The sequence below is a fragment of the Brachyistius frenatus genome, unplaced genomic scaffold (genome assembly GCF_029030835.1).
Source record: "Brachyistius frenatus isolate BFR_SWC_R1_liver_20210118 unplaced genomic scaffold, ASM2903083v1 Contig_82, whole genome shotgun sequence".
Lineage (NCBI taxonomy): Eukaryota > Metazoa > Chordata > Actinopteri > Embiotocidae > Brachyistius > Brachyistius frenatus.
This window is the reverse complement of record NW_027210681.1, coordinates 1,840,729-1,866,500: the sequence shown is the minus strand read 5'-3', so window position 1 is coordinate 1,866,500 and position 25,772 is coordinate 1,840,729. Positions and strand designations below refer to the sequence as shown.

General features: G+C 41.9%; 1 protein-coding gene across 3 annotated transcripts in view; it reads right to left on the bottom strand.

Moving 5' to 3' along the window:
* The window catches only part of LOC138627188 (echinoderm microtubule-associated protein-like 6), a 53,997-nt gene extending 29,360 nt beyond the window's left edge, over positions 1 to 24,637 (bottom strand). For all 3 annotated transcript variants that reach the window (XM_069709357.1, XM_069709360.1, XM_069709358.1), the window contains exons 1-6: positions 23,083 to 24,637; positions 5,493 to 5,652; positions 2,767 to 2,865; positions 2,275 to 2,343; positions 1,002 to 1,187; positions 766 to 901 (exon numbers count right to left, since the gene is read on the bottom strand). In XM_069709357.1, coding sequence (XP_069565458.1) covers positions 766 to 901; positions 1,002 to 1,187; positions 2,275 to 2,343; positions 2,767 to 2,865; positions 5,493 to 5,652; positions 23,083 to 23,279 — 847 coding nt within the window. In that variant the 5' untranslated portion in view covers positions 23,280 to 24,637. The remainder of the gene's footprint in view (positions 1 to 765; positions 902 to 1,001; positions 1,188 to 2,274; positions 2,344 to 2,766; positions 2,866 to 5,492; positions 5,653 to 23,082) is intronic.
* Between the last annotated feature and the right edge of the window lie 1,135 nt (positions 24,638 to 25,772).

Genomic DNA, 25,772 nt, shown 5'->3' with positions numbered 1-25,772 from the left:
TATAAAAGTCTTTTTTGATAATTGAGTAACAAATGCATCTTCAATTAAAGTTTTAAAGGCTGTGATTGAGCAGCAAACTTCTTTCTAACATTTTATATGCTGAACAATCAATTATTAAAGATAATGAATGAATGATGAATAGTAAATGTTCCACCTTCCTCTGTCTCCTCAACGAGGTCATTTCCAACCCACAAAAACGCCTCCTGCTTCCTTTCATCTCCTTCTTTTTAACTTTCTGCTCAGAAATCTTCACAGAGATGTTTAAAAGGAGGCGGTGGGATTAATGGCTGCAGGAGAAAGTCTCCACCTCCGTTTAGAAACCAAGGAGTTCAAACATTCACAGCTCTGGATCTTTATGAAATCAGGTCAGTTCCTGTTTCCTCGTTGAACACAGGACATGATAAACTTTTACAGAAAGACGAGAAAAATCTGAGTCGTCCTCATCTCTGACCAAACACGCATGATGGTAATTAAAAGAAAAGGTAAAGAGAAGAGCGTCGAAGCCTTCAACTGAGAGAAAAAAAGAGTCCTTGATTTCCAAACAACCTTTTCTGCCTCTTTACTCTTTTCTGCAGCAGACGGAGGAGAGTTCCTGTCTTTAGAAATCAAACCTCGTGAGTTTATCCAGCAGGAAACGATGGTTGAATAAATAAAAGCTTTAAAAAGCTCCTACAGATCCGCAGCAGAAAGTGTAACAACTGGATTTGATTTTCCACCTGCTGAAATCTTGATTGTGTTTCGGCGTCTCTTTGTTTCATGTCGTACCTTTGTAGCCCTGCTCGGCCTCTCGAAGGTCGATCTTGGTGATCGCTTTGAAGTCGACGTCCCACAATCGGATGCAGCCGTCTCGACCTCCGGTGGCAAAACCCTCCTCACAGGAGTACATGCTGAAGATGCCGGCCTGCAACACACACACACGCACACACACACACACAACCACAAACATAACCACTTCATCAACGATGGTCCCTCCCCCTCCGCCCCCCGGCGGTGGGACTCACCCCGTGGGCGGCCTGGACGGTCCGTATCAGGTTGAGTCCCTTCCAGACGTACACGTCTCCGTTCAGCGCCCCCGAGTGAGTGATGTCATCTTTGGCCGACGCGACACACAGGATGGTCTGCAGGTCGCCCGTCTTCCCGAAGATCCCGCGCTTGGGAGTGAGAGCGTTTCCACACAGAGACCAGAACTGGAAGATAAAAACCATCAGTGGGCACGAAGTGATTTCTGTTTGTGTGTAAACGGGAAAAAGACGTTTCAGGTCAGTTTTGTTAATTATTACAACCGAGTTTCTTTGAGTTTTTATTTTTCCTTTTTGTCAACGTTTGGACGAACTCCGGCTACGACATCCGTGGTCGTCGGGGCCGTTGCCACGGAGAAGTAGAAACCTTGTCGGAATGTTGCAGCAAATTCAGAACGTCGCCATGGTTACTGAATTCATCACAAAACGGATCCAGAAGTCAGACGGTGAACGGCCCACAGGTTTCTTGTACGTTTGGTTTTTTTGATTAAATTATTTTTTTTATCAAAGAATCACATATTTCTCGAGAAAGGAAGCGGCGTGGTGCCGTTGGTTCTGTATCTGCTGCAGTGGCACATTTATATATGGTTTAATTTTAGTTTTTTTAACTTGTTGTACAGCACCTTATTAGTAAATAAATACATAAAGTTTATTATTATTTTTATTAAATAGCCACTAAAATAGCCTCGATACTTTCATCGCTTTAATTTATTTAAGTCAAAAATATAAACCTGATATCACCAACAGTTGTTTTGAATTATGAATCTAAACTGTTATTGGCTGATTTCAGTCGCTTCCTGTAGATGTTTCACAATAAAAGCCTTGTTAGGAAATAAAGGTTTATGTCTAGGGCTTTTAATTTGAAATAAATACAGGAAGTGTTGAGTTTGTTTTAAGGTGTAATGCAGTAACTTTAACAAAGAAAACGGGAGCAGATCAAAACGAGCTGATGTCGTGAATCAATCGATGCACCTAAAATGTCAACTTTGACGTTTCCATTTGTTTCTATCGTCTCTCTCGGACGACACACGTCTTCAGAGACGATCGGATCTTCAAGCGCTTAAAAAAATGTAAAATAAAGTTCAACCAGATCAAGAAAACTGAACATTTTATTTCCTCGTTTTGCATTTTTTGCTGATTCGACTAAAATGTGTTCACACATATTTTTGGAGGAATAATAAAACAAAAGTAAGAAGTTAAATCCATCAGGAGAACTTTTACTTCTGGAAGTCCAGAATAAATGTTTGGTTGTTACCTTGATGTGTTTCACGCCGCAGCTCACCAGACGGTTCTGTTGGAACGGGTCCCAGCAGACATCGAAGATCTGCACAACACAGGACACGTTAACACACACACACACACACACACACACACACACACACACACACACACACACACACACACACACACACACACACACACACACACACACACACACACACACACACACACACACACACACACACACACACACACACACACACACACTCACACACACACACACACACACACACACTCTCACACACACTCTCTCTCACACACACACACACACACACACACACACACACACACAGACACGACACACACACACACACACACACACACACACACACACACACACACACACACACACACACACACACACACACACACACACACACACACACACACACACACACACACACACACACACACACACACACACACACACACACACACACACACACACACACACACACACACACACCCGGTCTGAGTGTCCGGTGGCCGTCGCCAAGATCTTCCCTCTCTTCCACTCCCAGATGCACATGGTGTTCTTGGCGTCCAGGCCGACCGACGCTAACCGCTACGGAGAAAAGAGTCGGACAACAGGAAGAAAAAAGAAAAGAAAGTTGAATTTTATTGATGTGAGGAGAGATTTAATGTTAATGAGCTGTACTTTTCATTTGAGAAGTTTTATACAGAGCATATATTATTTAATGAGTTTCTGGAGTTCATATTTACTTCTTCTCTTTCTTTCCTTGTTTTTATGTCCCTCCACACTAAACAGTCCACCATGTAGCTTTAATGAGGAATCTTTGTTTATGTGGCACATAATTGGACTTTGAGAGAATCTGCTGCATTTAACAAGTAAAACTAAATGTGAAATGAAAAAGAAAACATTACGTAAAGATACATCTTTGGCTGCAAATGAAATAAGAGGCATTCATCGAGTTGAAATGAGGACTTTAAGGTTTTACTGAATCCTTCTGGAACACTCGTCTTTGCAGATCAAGCAGGAAAACATAATAACGTTTAATTTAAAAGCATATTTTAATGTTTGTTTTGAATGTCTTTCTGTTCATGAACTCTTCAGATGAGTTTTTCTGAGGCGCAGAAGAAAGATTATAAAGTGTTGCAGGTTCAGAAACAGTCCAGACTGTGGTGGTCCCACTTAATAATAAATCAGCTGCACCAGAGGCCCGCCTTTTGATTTATTATTAAGGTGGATTTATGATTATTTTATTGATTCTGTGTTTGTTTTGATTTACCCGGAGATGTTAAGTCATCGGACCGACGTCGCTGCCAGCAGCAAAAACTGATGACACAGCAACAGTCACTTCACAGCTCAGCAGGATTGTGTTGCATTTGTTTTTAACAGTCGGGCAGCGAATGAAATATCATCAGATTTCACCAAAAAACACCAAAAAACACCAAAAGTCAATGAATTATTTGGCAGTTTTTGACCTCAACGGTATTTTAAAACCTGTTTTAACAGCTAAAGTTTGAAGTGTTTAAGATTTAAACAGTCAGAGACTAGATAAGGACACCGACTTCAGATTGTTAATAAGAGTTTGTCGCTTCAGGTCTGTAAAATGGTTCTGATCCAGAAGTGTCTTCAGCTGCAATACCAGCGAGTGCCACTAGAAGTCGGCTCCAAAAAGCCTCCGGCTCCATAGACTCCCATTCAACTTCTCTCATCAAATCCAAAGTGAATAAAATGTGTCCATCAGTTATCTCGGTGTTGTTAGCTAAAGTCACTCCTTCTTCTTAGTTTTCTGGAGGTCCATCTGAAAATAATCCCTCATTCATTAGAAAAGAAGATTCAAGAAGACCTGTTTTTGGGGGCGTGTCTGTTTGATTGACAGGTCTGTGGTGCAGTCAGGTTACAGCTATCGGTGGGCGGGACGTAGTATCGTCAGGTTTCTGATCAGATCGGTCAGATCCACCGCTGGCTCCTCCCCCAGCTCGTCCAAATATGGTCACTTCCTGCTCCAAACCGCTCCAAACTAGCAAAGATGGTGACGGACAGAATCTGAAGTGGAGGCTTGGCGCGCTCTGGAGGTATTTTGGAGCCGACCTCTAGTGGCACTCGGTGGTATTGTAGCTTAAGACCTCATTTTTCAGAGCCACAGGCTACGAACACTTTTATATAGTTGGGACAGTTTTCTAAATACCGTATTTAATGTTACCATGACAACGGCGGTTGTGTAGCTTTAAGGAACGTGGTTCAAATCATGTTCCCCCAACCAGGTGTTTCTCTGTGGAAACACTCCGGAGGGTCAGAGGACTTGTTCAACGAGCCGGATAACGATCATCATCATCATCATCATCATCATCATCATCATCATCATCATCATCATCATCATCTTCCTCCTACCGTCTCCGTCTCCTTTGTCCCCCCTCCCCCCCTTTGTCCTCTCCCTGTGTTATTCTTCTCTGACCTTCAGTTTGATGTATGAGAGTCCTTTAATGACAGAAACCATCTGTGGGACTCAGAGGTCTGCAGCCTGCGTCACATTTAACGCCTCATCAACCATCAGAGCCGGATCGACAACAAACACGTTAGCTTCATTATTTACTGAAACAAATCAACTAACTACAGTTTGATCAGATGACTGAATGTTTCAGATTTTTTTTAAATCCCCAAAAACAAAATTTCACTTCAGGAATAGAAACAAACACTTTTCAATCTTTTCTGACTTTTTATGGACGAAAAAAATAATTATTAAAGAAAATAATCAGATGTACTGAAAATAAAATTAACACAACTTTACTGCTAGTGAGCTCAATATTATGTAAAATAATTTAAAATAGATGTCTGGGATTAAATGATCTCCCATAGATTTGATTTTGTACTTCCAACAACTTTGCATTGAATGTGGTCACATAAAATATTGTGTTTTGGGAGTCTGTGGGTGACCTTTGACCTTTACTTTGATGCACGAGTGTCCTTAAATGACCAAAAACCCTCTGATGGAGACAGACGTGTGTGTGCCTGAATGTGATGCATCATTAGTGTGTGTGTGTGTGTGTGTGTGTGTGTGTGTGTGTGTGTGTGTGTGTGTGTGTGTGTGTGTGTGTGTGTGTGTGTGTGTGTGTGTGTGTGTGTGTGTGTGTGTGTGTGTGTGTGTGTGTGTGTGTGTGTGTGTGTGTGTGTGTGTGTGTGTGTGTGTGTGTGTGTGTGTGTGTGTGTGTGTGTGTGTGTGTCACCTGTCCGTCAGCGCTGAATGTGAGGCAGGCGATGCCGTGTGTGTGTCCGTCACGCAGCAGTGAGACGGTCTGCGCGGTGAAAGAGTCCCACACACACACGTAGGGTTCCTTCCCCACCTGACCGGTGGCCACCAGGGAGCGCTCAGGGTGCAGCGCCAGGCTGGGGGGAGGGGGAGGGAAGAGGGGGGGGGGGGTAACAGAGAAAACATACTTTAAACAAACCTGTTGAAGCAGCAGGTTCTGAGATCCGGACTGAGGTCAGATTGAGATTTTTTTTTTGGAGAGAAAAGACAAAATAATATGAAGAAAATTTATATTTTCAACTTTTTAAATCACCTGAGACATAATGAACAATAATTCAATTCATGTTTATAATAATGATAATAGTATAATTTATAATACATTTGTTTTGTTTTTACTCTTCTGTGTGGATTCATTACTTAATTTATTGATGTATATATCATTATATTAGTTTGAAGGTGGATTTAATTAGATGTTTTAATAATTTTCTGATGCTGTCATCGCTTCTGTTTTGTGTGAAATACGACTCGTCTATAAATAAATAAAACAGTAAAAATAGATGAGTCCACTTTCAGTTAAAAATACGCAGATCAGATGAATTCACATCAGTTTGAACTCTATTTACTTAAATTCTGCACTTAATTTAAACTTAAAACAAAAGCATCAGGAGTCTAACTTAGGAACAGGATGTGTGTGATCAGTGTGTGTGTGTGTGTGTGTGTGTGTGTGTGTGTGTGTGTGTGTGTGTGTGTGTGTGTGTGTGTGTGTGTGTGTGTGTGTGTGTGTGTGTGTGTGTGTGTGTGTGTGTGTGTGTGTGTGTGTGTACAACACAGAGTGACCACGTGTGAAATAACAGAAGCAGAAATAGAACAGGTGTGTCAGCGACGAAACCCCATTGATCTCAGAGATGCTGTCTGCTCTGCACACACACACACACACACACACACACACACACACACACACCTCAACCTGCCAGCCAATGAGCCTGCTAGCTGCCGCGGTTGCCATGACGATCACATTGCCAAGGGCACACGAGGCTGAGGAGCGAGCATGACAACTGTAGAAGTCAAGGTCAAACATCACAAAACACACACACACACACACACACACACACACACACACACACACACACACACACACACACACACACACACACACACACACACACACACACACACACACACACACACACACACACACACACACACACACACACACACACACACACACACACACACACACACACACACACACACACACACACACACACCTGAACACACACACACACACACACACACACCTGAACACACACACACACCTGAACACACACACACACCTGAACACACACCTGAACACACACACACACACACACACCCGTCGGCTGGATGATCGCTGGCGGCTTCACGTTCTCTTCTGACTTCTTCGTTTCTGGTTTTATTTTATTTTACACTGTAAAACCTTCCGTGGATGTTTTTGTTGTATTTTTAGACACACAGCAGCATGTTGGTGCTTTTATTTTGAAAATAACCAATACTAACACTGAAACCAGAACTTCCTGCGTGATTATTTTTTAATGAATGACAAAAAACAAGAAAAATGTGTCATTAATTTCCTGTAAAATAAAAATAAATACCAGAAACAGTTTGCAGTGATCGGTGGCCGCGACACGCTGGCTACCGAAGTCTAATATTATGGTCTGTAGTTTGATGTTCAGTCTGAATTGGGAGAGTCTCAACGTTGAACCATTTTAACTGATTTTATTCTCGTCCTGTGTTTTATTTGTTTTTATTATGTTTTATTGAGATGATTACATATTTTATTGTTTTACTCGGTTGTGTTTGCTGCCTGATGTCTCTGCGATGTGGAAAACGAAACTCCACTCAGTGTTTTCCTGAGAATCAAACAAAGGTCGGATGTAATTTAATGTCCGAGAGCAGGAGAGGCTGCACCGAGTTCCATCAGCTGGGGAGGAGAGGCCAGACAGGAAGTGACATCACGTCTCTGACTCATGACACAGCTTTTGTTGTCACCTGCCTGAGTTCACACCCAGAGGAGTGAACAAGGAAATCACATCTGTGTAGGAGGCCGAGCACACAGACACACAACACATACACACAACACACAACACATACACACAACACATACACACAACACACAACACACACACACAACACACAACACACAACACACATACACACAACAAACAACACATACACACAACACATACACACAACACACAACACATACACACAACACACAACACACAACACATACACACAACACACAACACACACACACAACACATACACACACACACACACACACACACACACACTCTGAAGTCCTTTGTGGTTATTTATAAGAGCTGCTCCGACTTAACGAGCTGCTAATAATAGATAGTTGTGTGTTTGCCAACAGGAGCAGCGATAATGTGACTTCTAAATGATTCACCTGGAGAGACGAGCAGTGAATTAAGATGTCAGAAGAAAATCACATTAGTTATATTATTTATATGTATTCCATATTATTAATCATGCAGACTGGTCCTTTAAAGTGTTTGTGAGCAGGATTTTTAATCATAAAGTGATGTCATCGTTGGTTTGTGAACGTTATGAATCCTCCAGTTCAGATTCTGTCCGTCACCATCTTTGCTAGTTTGGAGCAGGAAGTGACCATATTTGGATGAGCTGGGGGAGGAGCCAGAGGTGGATCTGACCGATCTGATTGGAAACCTGACGATACTACGTCCCGCCCACCGATAGCTGTAACCTGACTGCACCACAGACCTGTCAATCAAACAGACACGCCCCCAAAAACAGGTCTTCTTGAATCTTCTTTTCTAATGAATGAGGGATTATTTTCAGATGGACCTCCAGAAAACTAATAAGAAGGAGTGACTTTAGCTAACAACACCGAGATAACTGATGGACACATTTTATTCACTTTGGATTTGATGAGAGAAGTTGAATGGGAGTCTATGGAGCCGGAGGCTTTTTGGAGCCGACCTCTAGTGGCACTCGCTGGTATTGCAGCTGAAGACACTTCTGGATCGGAACCATTTTACAGACCTGAAGCTACGAACTCTTTTATATCCAGACTGTAGTTTTATATTCAGTCTGTAGTTTTATATCCAGACTGTAGTTTTATATCAGGTCTGTAGTTTCATATCAAGTCTGTAGTTTTATATCAAGTCTGTAGTTTTATATCAAGTCTGTAGTTTTATATCAAGTCTGTGGTTGAAGACAACATGAAGGAAGTTAAAGACCGACTACTGCTACTTCCACTGAAGATGAACGATGATTATTGTCACGGCGACTCGAGGACCTCAAGATATTTAAAGCACAAACGACCAGCGCTGCCGTCTTTCATGACTATAATCATGACTGAGTTTCCACCTGAGAGTGATGCCACATATTTCCCTAAAATCCAGTTACTCCTCCTGAGTATGCAGCGTGATGTGCTGCCTGGAGGCGGTGGACGTTCGTTTACGGGGATAAGTGACACATTATGTGAATTAAAAGAGTATAAAAGTGAGCATCAGCGTCTGTTTCCTGCAGATCAAAGCTGCGTCTGAGAGACGAGGCGGATGCTGCCAACCACGAGATCTGACTGAAGACAGGCGATCTGGGAAACAGTCATAGGAGGAATTAATTGGAGCTACACACACACACACACACACACACACACACACACACACACACACACACACACACACACACACACACACACACACACACACACACACACACACACACACACAAAGAGCGAGTTAATTTATTATTCATGTGGCATTTACAATATTCATCGGAGGATGTGAGCTCATCCAGATTTAATTGACACGATTAAAGCGTCTTTCTACGTTTGTACGGACAAATTAAAGCTCCATCCATCGGAAACATTTCTGCAGCATTTTGGTTCCAAGTTATGGTTAAAGGTGGAGTCATAATGTTTTAATGGTTACAGTTGAAGGGCCACTGAGATCATCAGGGGGCCCACAGTCAAAGCATCAGCTGGAACAACTACAAAAAGATGAGAAAGTAACACAAAGAGATGCTAAAGTAACACAAAGACACAAAACAACTACAAAGATACAAAACAAACACAAGGAGACACATAATGAGATTATTCCTGTTTTACATGTTGGCGCCACAAACAAGACTACCTGCAGCTCAGAATAAAATCAGTGTAGGTGAGTTTATTTATAGCAGGTGCTGAAATCAGGGCAGCTTCTATAAATAGCTCAGAGAAACTCCTCCTCTGTGGACATGAGTGGGATGCATAATACAACAAAGGCATGTTTTCCCCCCGTTGACCTTGTTGGGATAGCTGTGAACACCAGGGAGTCTCTTGGATTAATATTTTCATACACACATCTGAACTTCCTGTTCCTTTCTGCAGTTTTCATCCAGACAATAACAGATTTTCAAAAAGTAAAAAATGACTAAAAATGATTTTACACATCATTAGTTTGATTTCAGACAGCTTCCAGTTCAATTCAATTCAACAGGAAGAAACCTCTTACAGAAGGAAAAACTCTCTTTTAACATGAAGAAACCTCCAACAGAAGGAAAAACTCTCTTTTAACATAAAGAACACTCCAACAGAAGGAAAAACTCTCTTTTAACATGAAGAAACCTCCAACAGAATGAAAAACTCTCTTTTAACATGAAGAAACCTCCAACAGAAGGAAAAACTCTTTTAACATGAAGAACCCTCCAACAGAAGGAAAAACTCTCTTTAACAGAAGAAACCTCCAACAGAAGGAAAAACTCTCTTTTAACATGAAGAAACCTCCAACAGAAGGAAAAACTCTCTTTTAACATGAAGAACCCTCCAACAGAAGGAAAAACTCTCTTTTAACATAAAGAACACTCCAACAGAAGGAAAAACTCTCTTTTAACATGAAGAAACCTCCAACAGAATGAAAAACTCTCTTTTAACATGAAGAAACCTCCAACAGAAGGAAAAACTCTCTTTTAACAGAAGAAACCTCCAACAGAAGGAAAAACTCTCTTTAACAGAAGAAACCTCCAACAGAAGGAAAAACTCTCTTTAACATGAAGAAACCTCCAACAGAAGGAAAAACTCTCTTTTAACAGAATAAACCTCCAACAGAATGAAAAACTCTCTTTAACAGAAGAAACCTCCAACAGAAGGAAAAACTCTCTTTTAACATGAAGAACCCTCCAACAGAAGGAAAAACTCTCTTTTAACATGAAGAAACCTCCAACAGAAGGAAAAACTCTCTTTTACCAGAATAAACCTCCAACAGAAGGAAAAACTATCTTTAGCAGAAGAAACCTCCAACAGAAGGAAAAACTCTCTTTTAACAGAAGAAACCTCCAACAGAAGGAAAAACTCTCTTTTACCAGAATAAACCTCCAACAGAATGAAAAACTCTCTTTAACAGAAGAAACCTCCAACAGAAGGAAAAACTCTCTTTTACCAGAAGAAACCTCCAACAGAAGGAAAAACTCTCTTTTAACATGAAGAACCCTCCAACAGAAGGACAAACTCTCTTTTGACATGAAGAAACCTCCAACAGAAGGAAAAACTCTCTTTTAACATGAAGAACCCTCCAACAGAAGGAAAAACTCTCTTTAACAGAAGAAACCTCCAACAGAAGGAAAAACTCTCTTTTAACATGAAGAAACCTCCAACAGAAGGAAAAACTCTCTTTTAACATGAAGAACCCTCCAACAGAAGGAAAAACTCTCTTTAACAGAAGAAACCTCCAACAGAAGGAAAAACTCTCTTTTAACATGAAGAAACCTCCAACAGAAGGAAAAACTCTCTTTAACAGAAGAAACCTCCAACAGAAGGAAAATCTCTCTTTTACCAGAAGAAACCTCCAACAGAAGGACAAACTCTCTTTAACAGAAGAAACCTCCAACAGAAGGAAAAACTCTCTTTAACAGAAGAAACCTCCAACAGAAGGAAAAACTCTTTTAACATGAAGAACCCTCCAACAGAAGGAAAAACTCTCTTTAACAGAAGAAACCTCCAACAGAAGGAAAAACTCTCTTTTAACATGAAGAAACCTCCAACAGAAGGAAAAACTCTCTTTTAACATGAAGAACCCTCCAACAGAAGGAAAAACTCTCTTTTAACATAAAGAACACTCCAACAGAAGGAAAAACTCTCTTTTAACATGAAGAAACCTCCAACAGAATGAAAAACTCTCTTTTAACATGAAGAAACCTCCAACAGAAGGAAAAACTCTCTTTTAACAGAAGAAACCTCCAACAGAAGGAAAAACTCTCTTTAACAGAAGAAACCTCCAACAGAAGGAAAAACTCTCTTTAACATGAAGAAACCTCCAACAGAAGGAAAAACTCTCTTTTAACAGAATAAACCTCCAACAGAAGGAAAAACTCTCTTTTAACAGAAGAAACCTCCAACAGAAGGAAAAACTCTCTTTTAACATGAAGAACCCTCCAACAGAAGGAAAAACTCTCTTTTAACAGAAGAAACCTCCAACAGAAGGAAAAACTCTCTTTTACCAGAATAAACCTCCAACAGAAGGAAAAACTATCTTTAGCAGAAGAAACCTCCAACAGAAGGAAAAACTCTCTTTTAACAGAAGAAACCTCCAACAGAAGGAAAAACTCTCTTTTACCAGAATAAACCTCCAACAGAATGAAAAACTCTCTTTAACAGAAGAAACCTCCAACAGAAGGAAAAACTCTCTTTTAACAGAATAAACCTCCAACAGAATGAAAAACTCTCTTTAACAGAAGAAACCTCCAACAGAAGGAAAAACTCTCTTTTACCAGAAGAAACCTCCAACAGAAGGAAAAACTCTCTTTTAACATGAAGAACCCTCCAACAGAAGGACAAACTCTCTTTTGACATGAAGAAACCTCCAACAGAAGGAAAAACTCTCTTTTAACATGAAGAACCCTCCAACAGAAGGAAAAACTCTCTTTAACAGAAGAAACCTCCAACAGAAGGAAAAACTCTCTTTAACATGAAGAAACCTCCAACAGAAGGAAAAACTCTCTTTTAACATGAAGAACCCTCCAACAGAAGGAAAAACTCTCTTTAACAGAAGAAACCTCCAACAGAAGGAAAAACTCTCTTTTAACATGAAGAAACCTCCAACAGAAGGAAAAACTCTCTTTAACAGAAGAAACCTCCAACAGAAGGAAAATCTCTCTTTTACCAGAAGAAACCTCCAACAGAAGGACAAACTCTCTTTAACAGAAGAAACCTCCAACAGAAGGAAAAACTCTCTTTAACAGAAGAAACCTCCAACAGAAGGAAAAACTCTTTTAACATGAAGAAACCTCCAACAGAAGGAAAAACTCTCTTTTAACATGAAGAACCCTCCAACAGAAGGAAAAACTCTCTTTAACAGAAGAAACCTCCAACAGAAGGAAAAACTCTCTTTTAACATGAAGAAACCTCCAACAGAAGGAAAAACTCTCTTTTAACATGAAGAACCCTCCAACAGAAGGAAAAACTCTCTTTTAACATGAAGAAACCTCCAACAGAAGGAAAAATCTCTTTAACAGAAGAAACCTCCAACAGAAGGAAAAATCTCTTTAACAGAAGAAACCTCCAACAGAAGGAAAAACTCTCTTTAACAGAAGAAACCTCCAACAGAAGGACAAACTCAAAGGCTTTTAAAGTGCTTTTAAAGCCACTTGGAGTCTTCAGAGTCTCTGTAGCTCTGAGGGTTGTTTTTGAAATGAAAACATTTTGTCAGTGAGATCTCATTAAAATCCATAAGAATTGTTGACTTTCAGCTGCAGTGAATGTTTGAGGGGAGTTTAGCAGCGAGCTGCTGGGTTGTGTAATCTCCACCAAACGAGTCCATTCAAAAAGGAAAGCGTTTGTGATTTGTGGCAGCGTAGAAGAAGCTGTCGCCGGGCGGAGGAACCTCCTGTGGAAACACGGCTGCTCACAGTTGAACGGAGAAAGTTGCTGCCGGGTATCAGCCGCCTCCAGGGAGGAAGTGATCAAAAGTTTAATAACTGCGTCGGAGGAAAGAACCTAAAAATAAAATCTCCCTTTTTAAAGGCACGATAAGGAGTTCAGTTTCTCCCTTTCATTGTGTGTCCTTCTCTCTCCTTACAATAAGTAGCTTAAATTCCGTTTCCAGAGTGACATAATACCCGGAGAGGTTTGAGTGTCGGAGTAAATCTGTGTGCAGGAGGGAAGTGTGTGTTTCAGAGCGCCAGCCGATCGTGGGAACATCGGCGGCTGCGGGGCAGATTGGCGGTGGGATGCTGACGGATAATTTCTTAGTCATGGTCTTGATGAAGACCACTGAGCTGTGAATCCTCAGAGCCACCGGGCCGGCTGCCGCGAGCCGAGTCTGTCGGGAGAAAGGAGGCGCACGCGTGAAGTCAAAGAGGCTTCGAGGAATCATCTCTCCTCCTTGTTCTTCATGTTGAGCTGAGGTCTGGAGAGAAACACCAGTTCAACTTCTACCGACTCCATCAAAAGGCAACGCCACCAATTATTTATCAAGAAGTGGGATTCATCTTTAATTATTAGTGCTCTCATCCCAGTTAGGACGGATTACTGAGCGGGCTTCCCACGCACAGTCCCAGGGGCTCCGGGGCTCAGGGGGCAATCATTTCTATAAGGTACTGTAGTTTAGTACATTATCTGCAGAGGATCGTCAGTGTGGATCTGCTGAGGAGGGACTCTTCAGACAACCTCACCAAAAAACACGCAAAATGACAACAAAAAGACACAAAACGACTGGAAAAAAAACCTAAGAAATCACAACAAATAGACACAAAAGAGTTCAAAACAAATAGACACAAAAGAGTTCAAAACAAATAGACACAAAAGAGTTCAAAACAAATAGACACAAAAGAGTTCAAAACAAATAGACACAAAAGAGTTCAAAACAAATAGACACAAAAGAGTTCAAAACAAATAGACACAAAAGAGTTCAAAACAAATAGACACAAAAGAGTTCAAAACAAATAGACACAAAAGAGTTCAAAACAAATAGACACAAAAGAGTTCAAAACAGATGCAAAATGATAACAAACACACGCAAAACAACTAAAAGAGATGCAAAACGACTACAGAGAGGTTTCTAAACAACTACAGACAGACACGAAATAACGAAACAACTACAGACACGAAATAACGAAACAACTACAGACACGAAATAACGAAACAACTACAGACACGAAATAACGAAACAACTACAGACACGAAATAACGAAACAACTACAGACACGAAATAACGAAACAACTACAGACAGACATGAACTGACTGCAGCCGTCTTTTGAACCCCGCCGGCAGAACAGTTGTAGGAAAGTTAAGTTCAGTTCGTACGACATCTTATCGCCTCATCGACGGCCAGCAGCGTCTTTTCTCCCGACCCTGAACGCATCGCTGACGATGAGCCGGCTGTCCGGCCGCTAGCGCCGACAACGACGACGCGATCGGACCGATCTTCATCAGCGCGGCCGGTTAGCATAGCGTGCTCCGCGGTGAGCCGGAGACGAGCTTCGCTACGCTTCACGCACTCTGTGGGCGCCCGGGGAGCCGCCGGGCCTCGGGTCGGGTCGGGTCGGGTCGGGCCGGGCCTCGGGTCGGGCCGGGCCTCGGGTCGGGCCGGGCCTCGGGTCGGGCCGGGCCTCGGGTCGGGCCGGGCCTCGGGTCGGGCTGAACCGGTCGGGTTTCGTGGTGGTTGATGATGATGAGCCTGCAGGGAACACTGACGGCCTCCTGCTCTCCCTGTTAACGGATGCATGAAGTCCAACGCTCCTTCAAGCAGCAGTAACAGACAGAAGTTGATTTACATCCGAGCGGGACGAGGAGCTGAACCGAGGACATCCGGTCAAAAAACTCTCATGATACTGCGAGCTTGCTTCATTGTATATTTGAACTCTATTTGTGTTCATTTTAAGTTCTTATACATTTTATTTCTAATCTATATTCTTACACGTTCCTTCATATCTGTTTTTATGTGAAACACTGCGCGTCATTTTCTTGCTGTAAAACATGTTGAGCTGCTTTTCTTGGATGAAAGATGCGATAAAAATAAAGTTTATTATTATTATTAAGATTATACATTTTTGATAGAAAAAATAAGATTTAATTATCCTGAAGTGAAATATTTGGAAAATTTAAATTAAATTTTGAGACTTGAATTCAAACCGATCAATAAAGATGTTTATCATCATGAAGCAGCAACATGTGTGTGATCTGTTTCTCTAAATGACTGAGTGTGTGTTGCCTGTATGTGTGTGTGTGTGTGTGTGTGTGTGTGTGTGTGTGTGTGTGTGTGTGTGTGTGTGTGTGTGTGTGTTCATGTGTATTACCTGTATGTGTGTGTGTGTGTGTGTGTGTGTGTGTGTGTGTGTGTGTGTGTGTGTGTGTGTGTGTGTGTGTGTGTGTGTGTGTGTGTGTGTGTGTGTGTGTGTGTGTGTGTGTGTGTGTGTGTGTGTGTGTGTGTTCATGTGTATTACCTGTATGTGTGTGTGTGTTTGTGTTTCCATCACGTGTTTCTCAGCTGATCTGTGTGTCAACATGGAAACCAAGATATTCAACTCTCTGGAAACACAAACAGCAGCACAATCACAGTGTGTGTGTGTGTGTGTGTGTGTGTGTGTGTGTGTGTGTGTGTGTGTGTGTGTGTGTGTGTGTGTGTGTGTGTGTGTGTGTGTGTGTGTGTGTGAATGTTTTTCTACTACTTTTCCACAGTTTCTTTCCTCGAGGACAAAATCTGGAACCAGGAAGTCGACAGGTAGTTTTTCCTATTTTAAATAAACTGTAATCAATACTTAATGAAATTTGTGATCGTTGCGATCAAATATGCCAATTTTGCGACGGCTTTTCTCAAAGATTGCGATGTAATTTGTGGAATTTTTAGTATGTTTTTTTTGTTGTTAATGTTTAATTTGAGTCACAACACCTTCCTGCAAATGTTTCACAATAAAAGCCTTGATAAGAAATAAATTGTTTCTGCCAACTGCAACACAAGAGGGGCTTTTAATTTGAAACACATACAAGAAGTGTTGAGTTTATATTTACAGTGTAATGCAGAATATCTTTAACAGGGCCAACAGGAGCGGATCAAAACGAGGCTTCGAGTGGACGTCGTGAATCGAACGATACACCTGAAATATTTATACGACAACTTTGACAATTCTTTTTGTTTTAATTGGGTCTCTTAGAGGAAATGATTGGCTCTTTAAACACGTAAGAATTGTAAGTAAATTCTTGTTTCAGGGGTCTGTCAGCTGATCTGACAAAAATAGCATGTAGATATTGAAAATGATTTAAAAAAATAAGAGCCTTTATTGACTTTCAAGAATAAACGGAGTCTTTCTTTCTTTGTGCCTCCGGACGATCCGTTCGTTTTACTCAGTCAAGCAGAAATACCATCAAAACTGCACAGCAAACATAATGATGTCCTTTGGATTGGTGTCGTTCTTCCTGTGTGTGTGTGTGTGTGTGTGTGTGTGTGTGTGTGTGTGTGTGTGTGTGTGTGTGTGTGTGTGTGTGTGTGTGTGTGTGTGTGTGTGTGTGTGTGTGTGTGTGTGTGTGTGTGTGTGTGTGTGAGTGAGTTGGTCGGTCAGGTTGTGCCTGCAGGCGACCAACAGGAAGTGGGACAGGAGAGGAAGGAGAGGCAGAGGACGACACAAAGCGAGCGCAGCAGATCCTTCAGTCGCTGCTCGTCTTCATTTGTTTCCTAAAAACCACGACGATGCAAAAAAACACGACTTTGCGCAAACGTCAACGATTTTACACGTTCAGTAGTCGTCACGGTGACGAGCTGCGTAATCATTCTGCAGTCGTGTCTCCATCATTTCAGAGGACGTCACGTTGACGTGCATCAATCTCCTTATTCTGACTCAGTCCAACATTCAAACCTGTAAACTAGCTAAAGGCTCGTTCCACTTTATTTACACCTGCTGGGTTTCACATTAATGTCTCATCAGATTTTGGATCAAATATTTTGGGGAACAGAAAATCTTTAACATGTCCGCTCACAGCCAAGTGTTCCTGAGCCCATGCGGTGATTTCCGCTACAAAATTGGGGATTTCTTGCGAGTCAAACTTGTTTTGTGATTAGTTTCACCTGTCCCTCGTTGTCCTTCCCTCCCTGCTGTATTTAGTCTGAGTGCTCTTCTTCTTCCCTCTTTGTGAGTTGGTTTCAGTTTCCTCTCTGAGCGGGTTTACCTCCCTGAGACTTCTTTCTGTTCCCCAAATTAAGTTCACACATCTCTTACAGTTATTTCTCTGGTCCTGGTCCTGGTTCTGCTCCTGGTTCAGGGCCCAGTGGACCCGTTCAGCGCCGCCTCCACAGGGAGGACGAGACTCTGATTACAGAAGCTCATAACTTTCTGTGAGGTCTGCTCAGTCTGTTCAGGCAGTAATATGAGAAACTGTGTTTATTAAACTCTGAGCGCTCCGACAGTAAAACAGTTTCGGCTCCTCGGACGACATCAGCAGATTCTTCAGTTTCATTTTAATTTGATGAGCAGATAACATTTTTCATTTCATTTTATGTTCTGGCAGGAAAAACAGCAGCAATGAAAAACATGATGAGCTGTGGACCAAAGTTTAGAGAAAACAGGTTTCCTGTTGTACACAAACAAAACGATAAGAACATTCTGTATAAAGCAATCATCAACCAGCAGTGATGTCATCATCCATCAGTGATGTCATCAACCAGCAGTGATGTCATCATCCATCAGTGATGTCATTGTTGGTTTGTGAACGTTATGAATCCTCCAGTTCAGATTCTGTCCGTCATCATCTTGCTAGTTCGGAGCGGTTTGGAGCAGGAAGTGACCATATTTGGACGAGCCGGGGGAGGAGCCAGCGGTGGATCTGACTGATCTGATTGGAAACCTGACCACTGATAGCTGTAACCTGACTGCACCACAGGCCTGTCAATCAAACAGACACGCCCCCAAAACCAGGTCTTCTTGAATCTTCTTTTCTAATGAATGAGGGATTATTTTCAGATGGACCTCCAGAAAACTAAGAAGAAGGAGTGACTTTAGCTAACAACACCGAGATAACTGATGGACACATTTTATTCACTTTGGATTTGATGAGAGAAGTTGAATGGGAGTCTATGGAGCCGGAGGCTTTTTGGAGCCGACCTCTAGTGGCACTCGCTGGTATTGCAGCTGAAGGCACTTCTGGATCGGAACCATTTTACAGACCTGAAGCTACGAACTCTTTCATATCCAGTCTGTGATTTAAATAAAGGCTTTACAACAACCCCCCCCCAAAAAAAGAGTAAAATATTTGATCGAAAAAAAGCACAAAAAACACGATAAATATTTTCAATAGACAAGAGTATTTGAAAACCTGACATTGGTTGTGTTACATTCAGATAAAGGAAATATTTAAATTATGTAAGAAAAGAAAAAGTATTTTAATGTAAAATGTCATTATATATTCCATGTTATGGTCTTAAAAAGCTCAGCTCGTTCTCCTCTTTCAGTTATTTCTTGGCAAAGAAAAGATTCGGACTCGATGAGCCGAACTTAACTAAAGAGAAACTGAACCAGGTCAGAGAGCCAGAGAGCGTCGGCAGGTTTTAACTCACGAAGAAGAAGAAAACCTGCAGACCAAAGTGAACGGAGAGCTGGAAATGTGAGCGCAGCGCGGCAGCTTCCTGCTCCTGGTAATAACTGGAACTATTCAGCAGCCGGCTGACGGAGGAACATAAAGGCTGATCGCCCCGCGGGAGGTCTCGGCCATGAAAGGAAGCCAATGAAAGAAGAAGACAGTCGCACTCTCTCCCCTTTCAGAAACACTCAGCATCGATTTAATGCGTCAACACGGAGCCCGCAATTACTGAAGCGCTCCACCGGGGGAGGCGGAGAGACCGTTCTAATTCTGAAGAAGCTGCAGGAACACTGAGAGGATGTTTGTTTCTGACATGAAGGAAAACTCAGATCAAACATGAATTTATTTACTGGGGAATCTAAAAATATCAGGGTTTTTTCGGAGGGAGTGGCACTTGGTGGCAATTTGGGCAATTTGTGGCACTTCCACAGTGGACTTTGGAGCTGTGACCTCTGACCTCTGTCACATCTTTAATTGTTGCTGCTTGAAAAAAAAACGCTTTGACATTTCGCAAGCTGAAAAATGAAAAGTGTCTTCACTATATTTCTATGCAGAAAAATAAATTAATTTAAGGATAAACGTTTGATATTCTGAACGTCTCTTCTTCTTTTCTGCGACATTTAAATGAGAAGTTATTCCTCTTTAAACAGACGATGTTAAATCAAACGCGTTCTGGTTGTTTTGAGGTTTCCGAACTGAGACCAGAACTCGTCTCCACCGGTTCGGCCGGCGATGCTGCGTTGGCAGATCTCCAGAGGAGCGGCGCTGCCAGCGGCGATGAAACGGCCGACGCATCACAGACAGAATCATTTCCTGCAGCCAGAAACAGCGACTGAGTCCCAACTGTACGACTTCACTGCTGCACGTCTGCAGGATGAAGGAAGACCGGAGGCGGCCGACAGTTTCGCCTGTCAGCGCGTCCCGTCTGCTGCTTGATATGTTCCATAATGTAAAAATAACAAGCTGGGATTTAAGGAGGAGGAGCTTGTAGATCCTGAACACGTAGATCTGCTACGTGCTCAGAGATTCACACTAAAAGAGTTCATGTTTGGATGGAAATAATCCGTTTGAATTCCTCTTCATGGAACAGGAAGTCTGTTTCAGCAGGAACTTTTATGTTTTAATTATACTGGAAGTTTTTCAGCCATTTTCTGCAGCTCATTTCATAACATTTATGTTATCATTCAGAAAGGAAAAAGTAACAGACAGGAAACACATGCAGTAAACGTTCAGCTGGTATCCGACCTTCTGATCCGATCTGTTCAGTAGATTCAGATTCGATGAGTGGATCTGATTCTGGATTTGGTTTTTGGTTTTAATGAAAACCTCAGCAGCTCCACATGCAACATATTTAATGTTGTTTCTCCACATGCTGCCTCAAACCTGCAGGTAGCTGATAATTTGGCCCAAACTCAAATTTAACACTTCTATCAGAAACCACGGCCAGCTGAGGCAGCATCCAGCTTTTCAATTAGTGTGACACGTACACACACACACACACACACACACACACACACACACACACACACACACACACACACACACACACACACACACACACACACACACACACATACATACACCCGCAGGCTGCAGCTGACTGGCCTGCTGTATAAACTGTCCAAACACGCCTGCTGCTCCAATGACTCACAGCCTGCTCAGTGTTGGTGAATACACCAGGTGTGTGTGTGTGTGTGTGTGTGTGTGTGTGTGTGTGTGTGTGTGTGTGTGTGTGTGTGTGTGTGTGTGTGTGTGTGTGTGTGTGTGTGTGTGTGTGTGTGTGTGTGTGTTTCGATGAATGAGCGACCTCGCTGAATCATCTCCCTCCTCCACTCGCTCTAATTTGCTCTCATCAACAGAGAAAATCCCTTCTGCTGCTCCACAGCTCAGTTGGGTATTTTCAAATCATTCATTCAAAATGTAAACGCTGCACACATAACATATATACTATTATTAACAGTTATATTCATATAAATTCATCACTAACATTTATATTGTTATATATTATCATCAACAATTGTATTTATTTCATTACATTTTGTAAGAAATGATTAAATAATTTCATAAAGTCGGATTAAAATCGAGTCCCTGGTAAACTATAAATCTGTGGTGATGACTGTATTACTGGACAGGCTATGCCAACAGTGCGATATCCCGTACCGCACCCAATGGTGCCTGTACGAGAAGACATAAAATGACCACAATGGGATGCAAAATGATCCGAATTTGAAACAAAACAGACACAACACCCCCCGACCAACAAATGGACTCCATAGGGATGCCAAACGACACCAAAGGGGTTCAAAACCACATAGGGATGCAGAATGACCACAAAGTGATGCAAAACCGTCATTATGGGACACAAAATGGCTTAAATAACCACTGACAGATATACAATGACCTCAGAGAAATGTATGACTAAAAAAGACACATAAAATTAGCACAAAGACCACAAAGACATTCAGAACAACCACCAAGAGTTTCCAAACTACTAAAAAGATGTGCAGGACCACCACAGTGGGATGCAAAATGACTACAAATAGATGCAAAATGACTACAAATAGAGGCAAAATGGCTAAAAAGTCCTTTTCCCGCTCTGACTGGGAAACAAACGCATTATATAACTTTCTGATAATCCCAGATTAACGGTTGTCGGTGTTTATTAAACCGGTTTACACTCTGAACAAAAATGTAATTAGTTTCTGCTGTGAAGGTGTTGAAGATGTTTTCCAGGATTATGAAGTTATTTTTGTACATGAGGGTTTTTTTTTTTTTTTTTTTTTGCAGTTTTCTGGTGTTTGTAGTTTTATATGCACAGAACATGATAAAATAATGTTACATTTTCCTCAGATGAGTTCATCTGAACTTCATATCAGAACTATGAATAGATTCTCTTCCCATTTATCATCCTGACTTTGTTTGACTAATAGAAGTTTGATTTTAATGATAAACTTCACATTTCTCACGTCCTAAATTAAAGTTTTGTTTGATGTGTAAAACCATGAATTTCATGTGAATATTAAATGTAAAACAACATTTTAAACATGTGAAATTCAGATGAAAGTTTGTCAGATTTTATAAAAATATTTTTTGTGAAGGATTTTAAGTCTTTATGAGCTGAAAGTCGGTTTGGAGTTCCTCAGGGATCGACTGTGGGTCCTCTTTTCTTTATAAGTTTATAGCTACATTTTATTGGGAGATTCATCTTTAAAAAAGTTATAACGGTTTATTTTTCATCAATCTGTGAAAACATTGATTTGATGTAGCACTTTTTTAAACATTTACAATAATATATGTATTAGTTTGAAGCTGGTTGAGGTATTTATTCCTGACTTTAACGTGACGTCTCTGATTTGTCTCCCTCCTCCTGCTAAAAGCTCATAGGTCCACTGAAGCAGACTGAATTTGACAAAAGATGTCAAGACTTTATCTTGTAATTATGTCTCGGCCTTTAGCTCATAATTAGGCTCATATCTGTTTCCTATGAGATAATGTAGTGGAGACTAATGGGACGATACAGGCAGCTTTGTCAGCGGATTTGATGGTTGGAATAATTTGAGCTGTAGTTTGGTTTCCATCTGTGAAACGTTTTAGTGTCAAGAATCCATTTTAACTCCTTCAGACCTGAACACACAGACACGAAACATATTTTTAGATTCAGTGCGACTCACACTTTCACAGGATGTCAATATTTCCGGTGTGCATCCAGAAAAAATGTTTAAATCAGAGGAAAAATAAGACGGTACAAAAACCTGCACAAGAATCATCCGGTTTTAAAAGTTTTCTCCAAAATCAAAGTAGTTCAGTGATACTTGCCAGATGATTCATTATTGTTTCACATAAATAAACTTTGAATCGTTAATTCGGCTAAATTAATTTTCTAAAATGTAAACAAATAAAGGCTGAAAAACAGGTCTCAAATTGGAGCTATTAATTGTAATTTTACGAAATCTTTTCTAGTATGTTTTTCATTATCTATGGGGATGTGGCGGGTCTTACCTGATGATGTCATCGTTGTGCCCCAGGTAGAACCTCTGGCTGTGTTCCCTGGTGTTGTAGACCACCCCGACTCCGGCCACGAAGTACACCACCTCCTTCCCGGCCGTGTAGTACAGGTTATTCCGGCACTGGTGGCCCCGGTACCCGTAGACCCAGTCCAGTCTGAGCCGGCAGCCCGGGGCGCTCCGGTCCGACATGTTCACTCATCTGACGGGGACACCGGGCGCGCCTCCTCCGCCCGGTACTGCCCGGTTCTGTCCTGCAGCTGCTGCTTGTGGTTCCGGATCCTCCACAGCAGAACGGGTTGATTTTTTTTTTACTTAAGTTTTTCAATAACTTTTTTTTTGCAGATTCACCTGCTGGTTTTTCCTCTTCATCATCTCAAAGTGGAATTTTTTTTTTTTTCAAAATAAAAGAGTTCCGATTGTGTTTGAGTTCAGGTGATTTTAAACATCAAACTTTCTTCTATATTCACCATTATTTTCACTTTTCATAACAAATAGAGAGGACAAACTCTCAGAGAGTTCCGGTCTGTCTGGTGTGAAGTTATCTGACGTTTCATGGCTCCTCTGGTCATGTGACGTCATTTGAAATTCTCAGGTTTTCTTTTTTTTTTTTTTTATCTGCTGCGGCAACTTTTAAAGTGTTTCCATGGAAACAGTCAGATTAACTAATTATTTTATTAAATATTATTGCTGAAATAATTCTAGCTAATAGTTCATCTCGTCTGCAGGTGAATCAGACGTTTACCAGCCTTCATCATCATCATCATCATCATCTTCACCCTCTCATGCAGAGTTTCTGATGAACTTTATTTTCTTTCATCTTCTGTGTCTTTGATTAACAGGAATTGTTTATTATCTTTAGTATCTTCTTTCATTTTGCCTCAAAGATATTAAACAAGAACAAACAAACAAAAATCACACGCGCCTGGAAAGTTCTCACCGCGTGCACAAAGACACGAGGACGTGAAAAAATAAAACCAGCAACTGGATCCAGAAGTGATGGAGGGAGGCTTCTGCTGCTGGAGAATATAATCCGGGCTCTCACTAATCCTCCACCCGGCCCCGGTTCCCGGTTCCCGGTTCCTTCCTCCCAGAGCCCCTCGCGCCTTCACATCAGCAGCGCCGCTCATTCACAAATCTGTGCGTGAGTAACATCCAGCGGAGTCAGGACGTAAAATAATCCAGCATCACAACACACAAGGAGCGGATTACTCCCACCGTGGAGGCTCGGGCGGTTCCGGGGAGAGGCGAAGAGGAGGAGGGCGCGAGCGCGAGAGAGAGAGCGACAAAAACAAATGTTTAATCCCCGCAGATGATCCAACTTCAGCGGGCAGAGTAGCGGAGCAGCGCCGGCTGCACACCGCAGCATCCCGGCCGGACGGCGGCAGAGGAAAGTCCTGATTCCCGGTAGGAGGAGAGCATCCTCCGCCGCAGCACGCGCCACTTCCCCCCCTGCAGACCGCCGCGCGGACCCCCGCTGCTCGGTGAAGCGGACTCAGACGTCTGATGGAGACCCTCCCGGACCACCGACCCTCCGCGCTGTGAGCTGCGAGATGCTCTCGCTCGTTTTCAGGACTGACGAGCATCAAGAGATGCAGAGCCGAGCAACAACATCCCGCTTCCGGTGCTGAGCCTACAAAATAAAAGCCCCGGATCATCCAGCAGAGGCCTGTACTGCACACTATACTACATTATACTCCTCCACCTATAATACTGTACATTTTCACTGCAATATATCTGACAGCTGGAGTTAGATTCTTTTTCAGATCAACTGGATTTGACCCATAAAGCTGGTGCTGATGACCTTTGACCTTTCGTATATAAAATAAAATCGTATCCAGTAGATAGCCCATTTTGTGTGATAATATCCACATGAATTCTTGAGTTATGGCCCAAATGTTTAGGTCACAGTGACCTTTGACCCCAATCAGTTCATCTTTAAATCTAAGTGAACGTTTGTGCAAAAAATTCAAGAAATTCCCTCGAGGCGTTCCTGAATTATCACGTACACAAAACAATTGGAACAAACTCATGGTCGACTGTCTTGATTTGTGGAAGCAGCAATTAACTGTGTTCAGACGATGGTTTCCATAAGTGTTCCTGAGCCCATGCAGTGATTTCCACTCCAGAATAATGTCTGTTTGTAGTGATTTTTCCAGATTCTCTGAATCTTTTAATGAAAATATGAACCGAAGATGATGAAATTCTTGATTGTTGAAGCAAGATTGAATGTGGGTCCCATCGGATTATTACTTTGTGGGTATTTTGCGATCGTCACGCGGCTCTTTGCTGTGATTTAGCTTCTTGAAAAGTGCCGACACATGATGCACATGATCCTCTTCAACAAACAGAAACACTGTGAAACTTGAAAACTTGAGTTTGGTTACATGACCCAGCGGGAATACCGGGAGTGCAGCATCATGTGTTTCACCGAGACATGGCTGCACTCACATCTCCCGGACCACAGCGCGGCCGTACCCGGCTTCAGGACCGTTCGGGGGGATGGAGACATTGTTCGGAGCGGTAAGAAGAAAGGTGGAGGGATTGAAGTCTATGTGAACGAGAGGTGGTGTAATCCCGACCACGTGTGTGAAGGAACGTTTCTGCAGCCCGGACATTGAACTTCTAGCCGTGGGGATGCGTCCGTATTATTTACCGAGGGAGTTCACGTCCACCATTGTTATC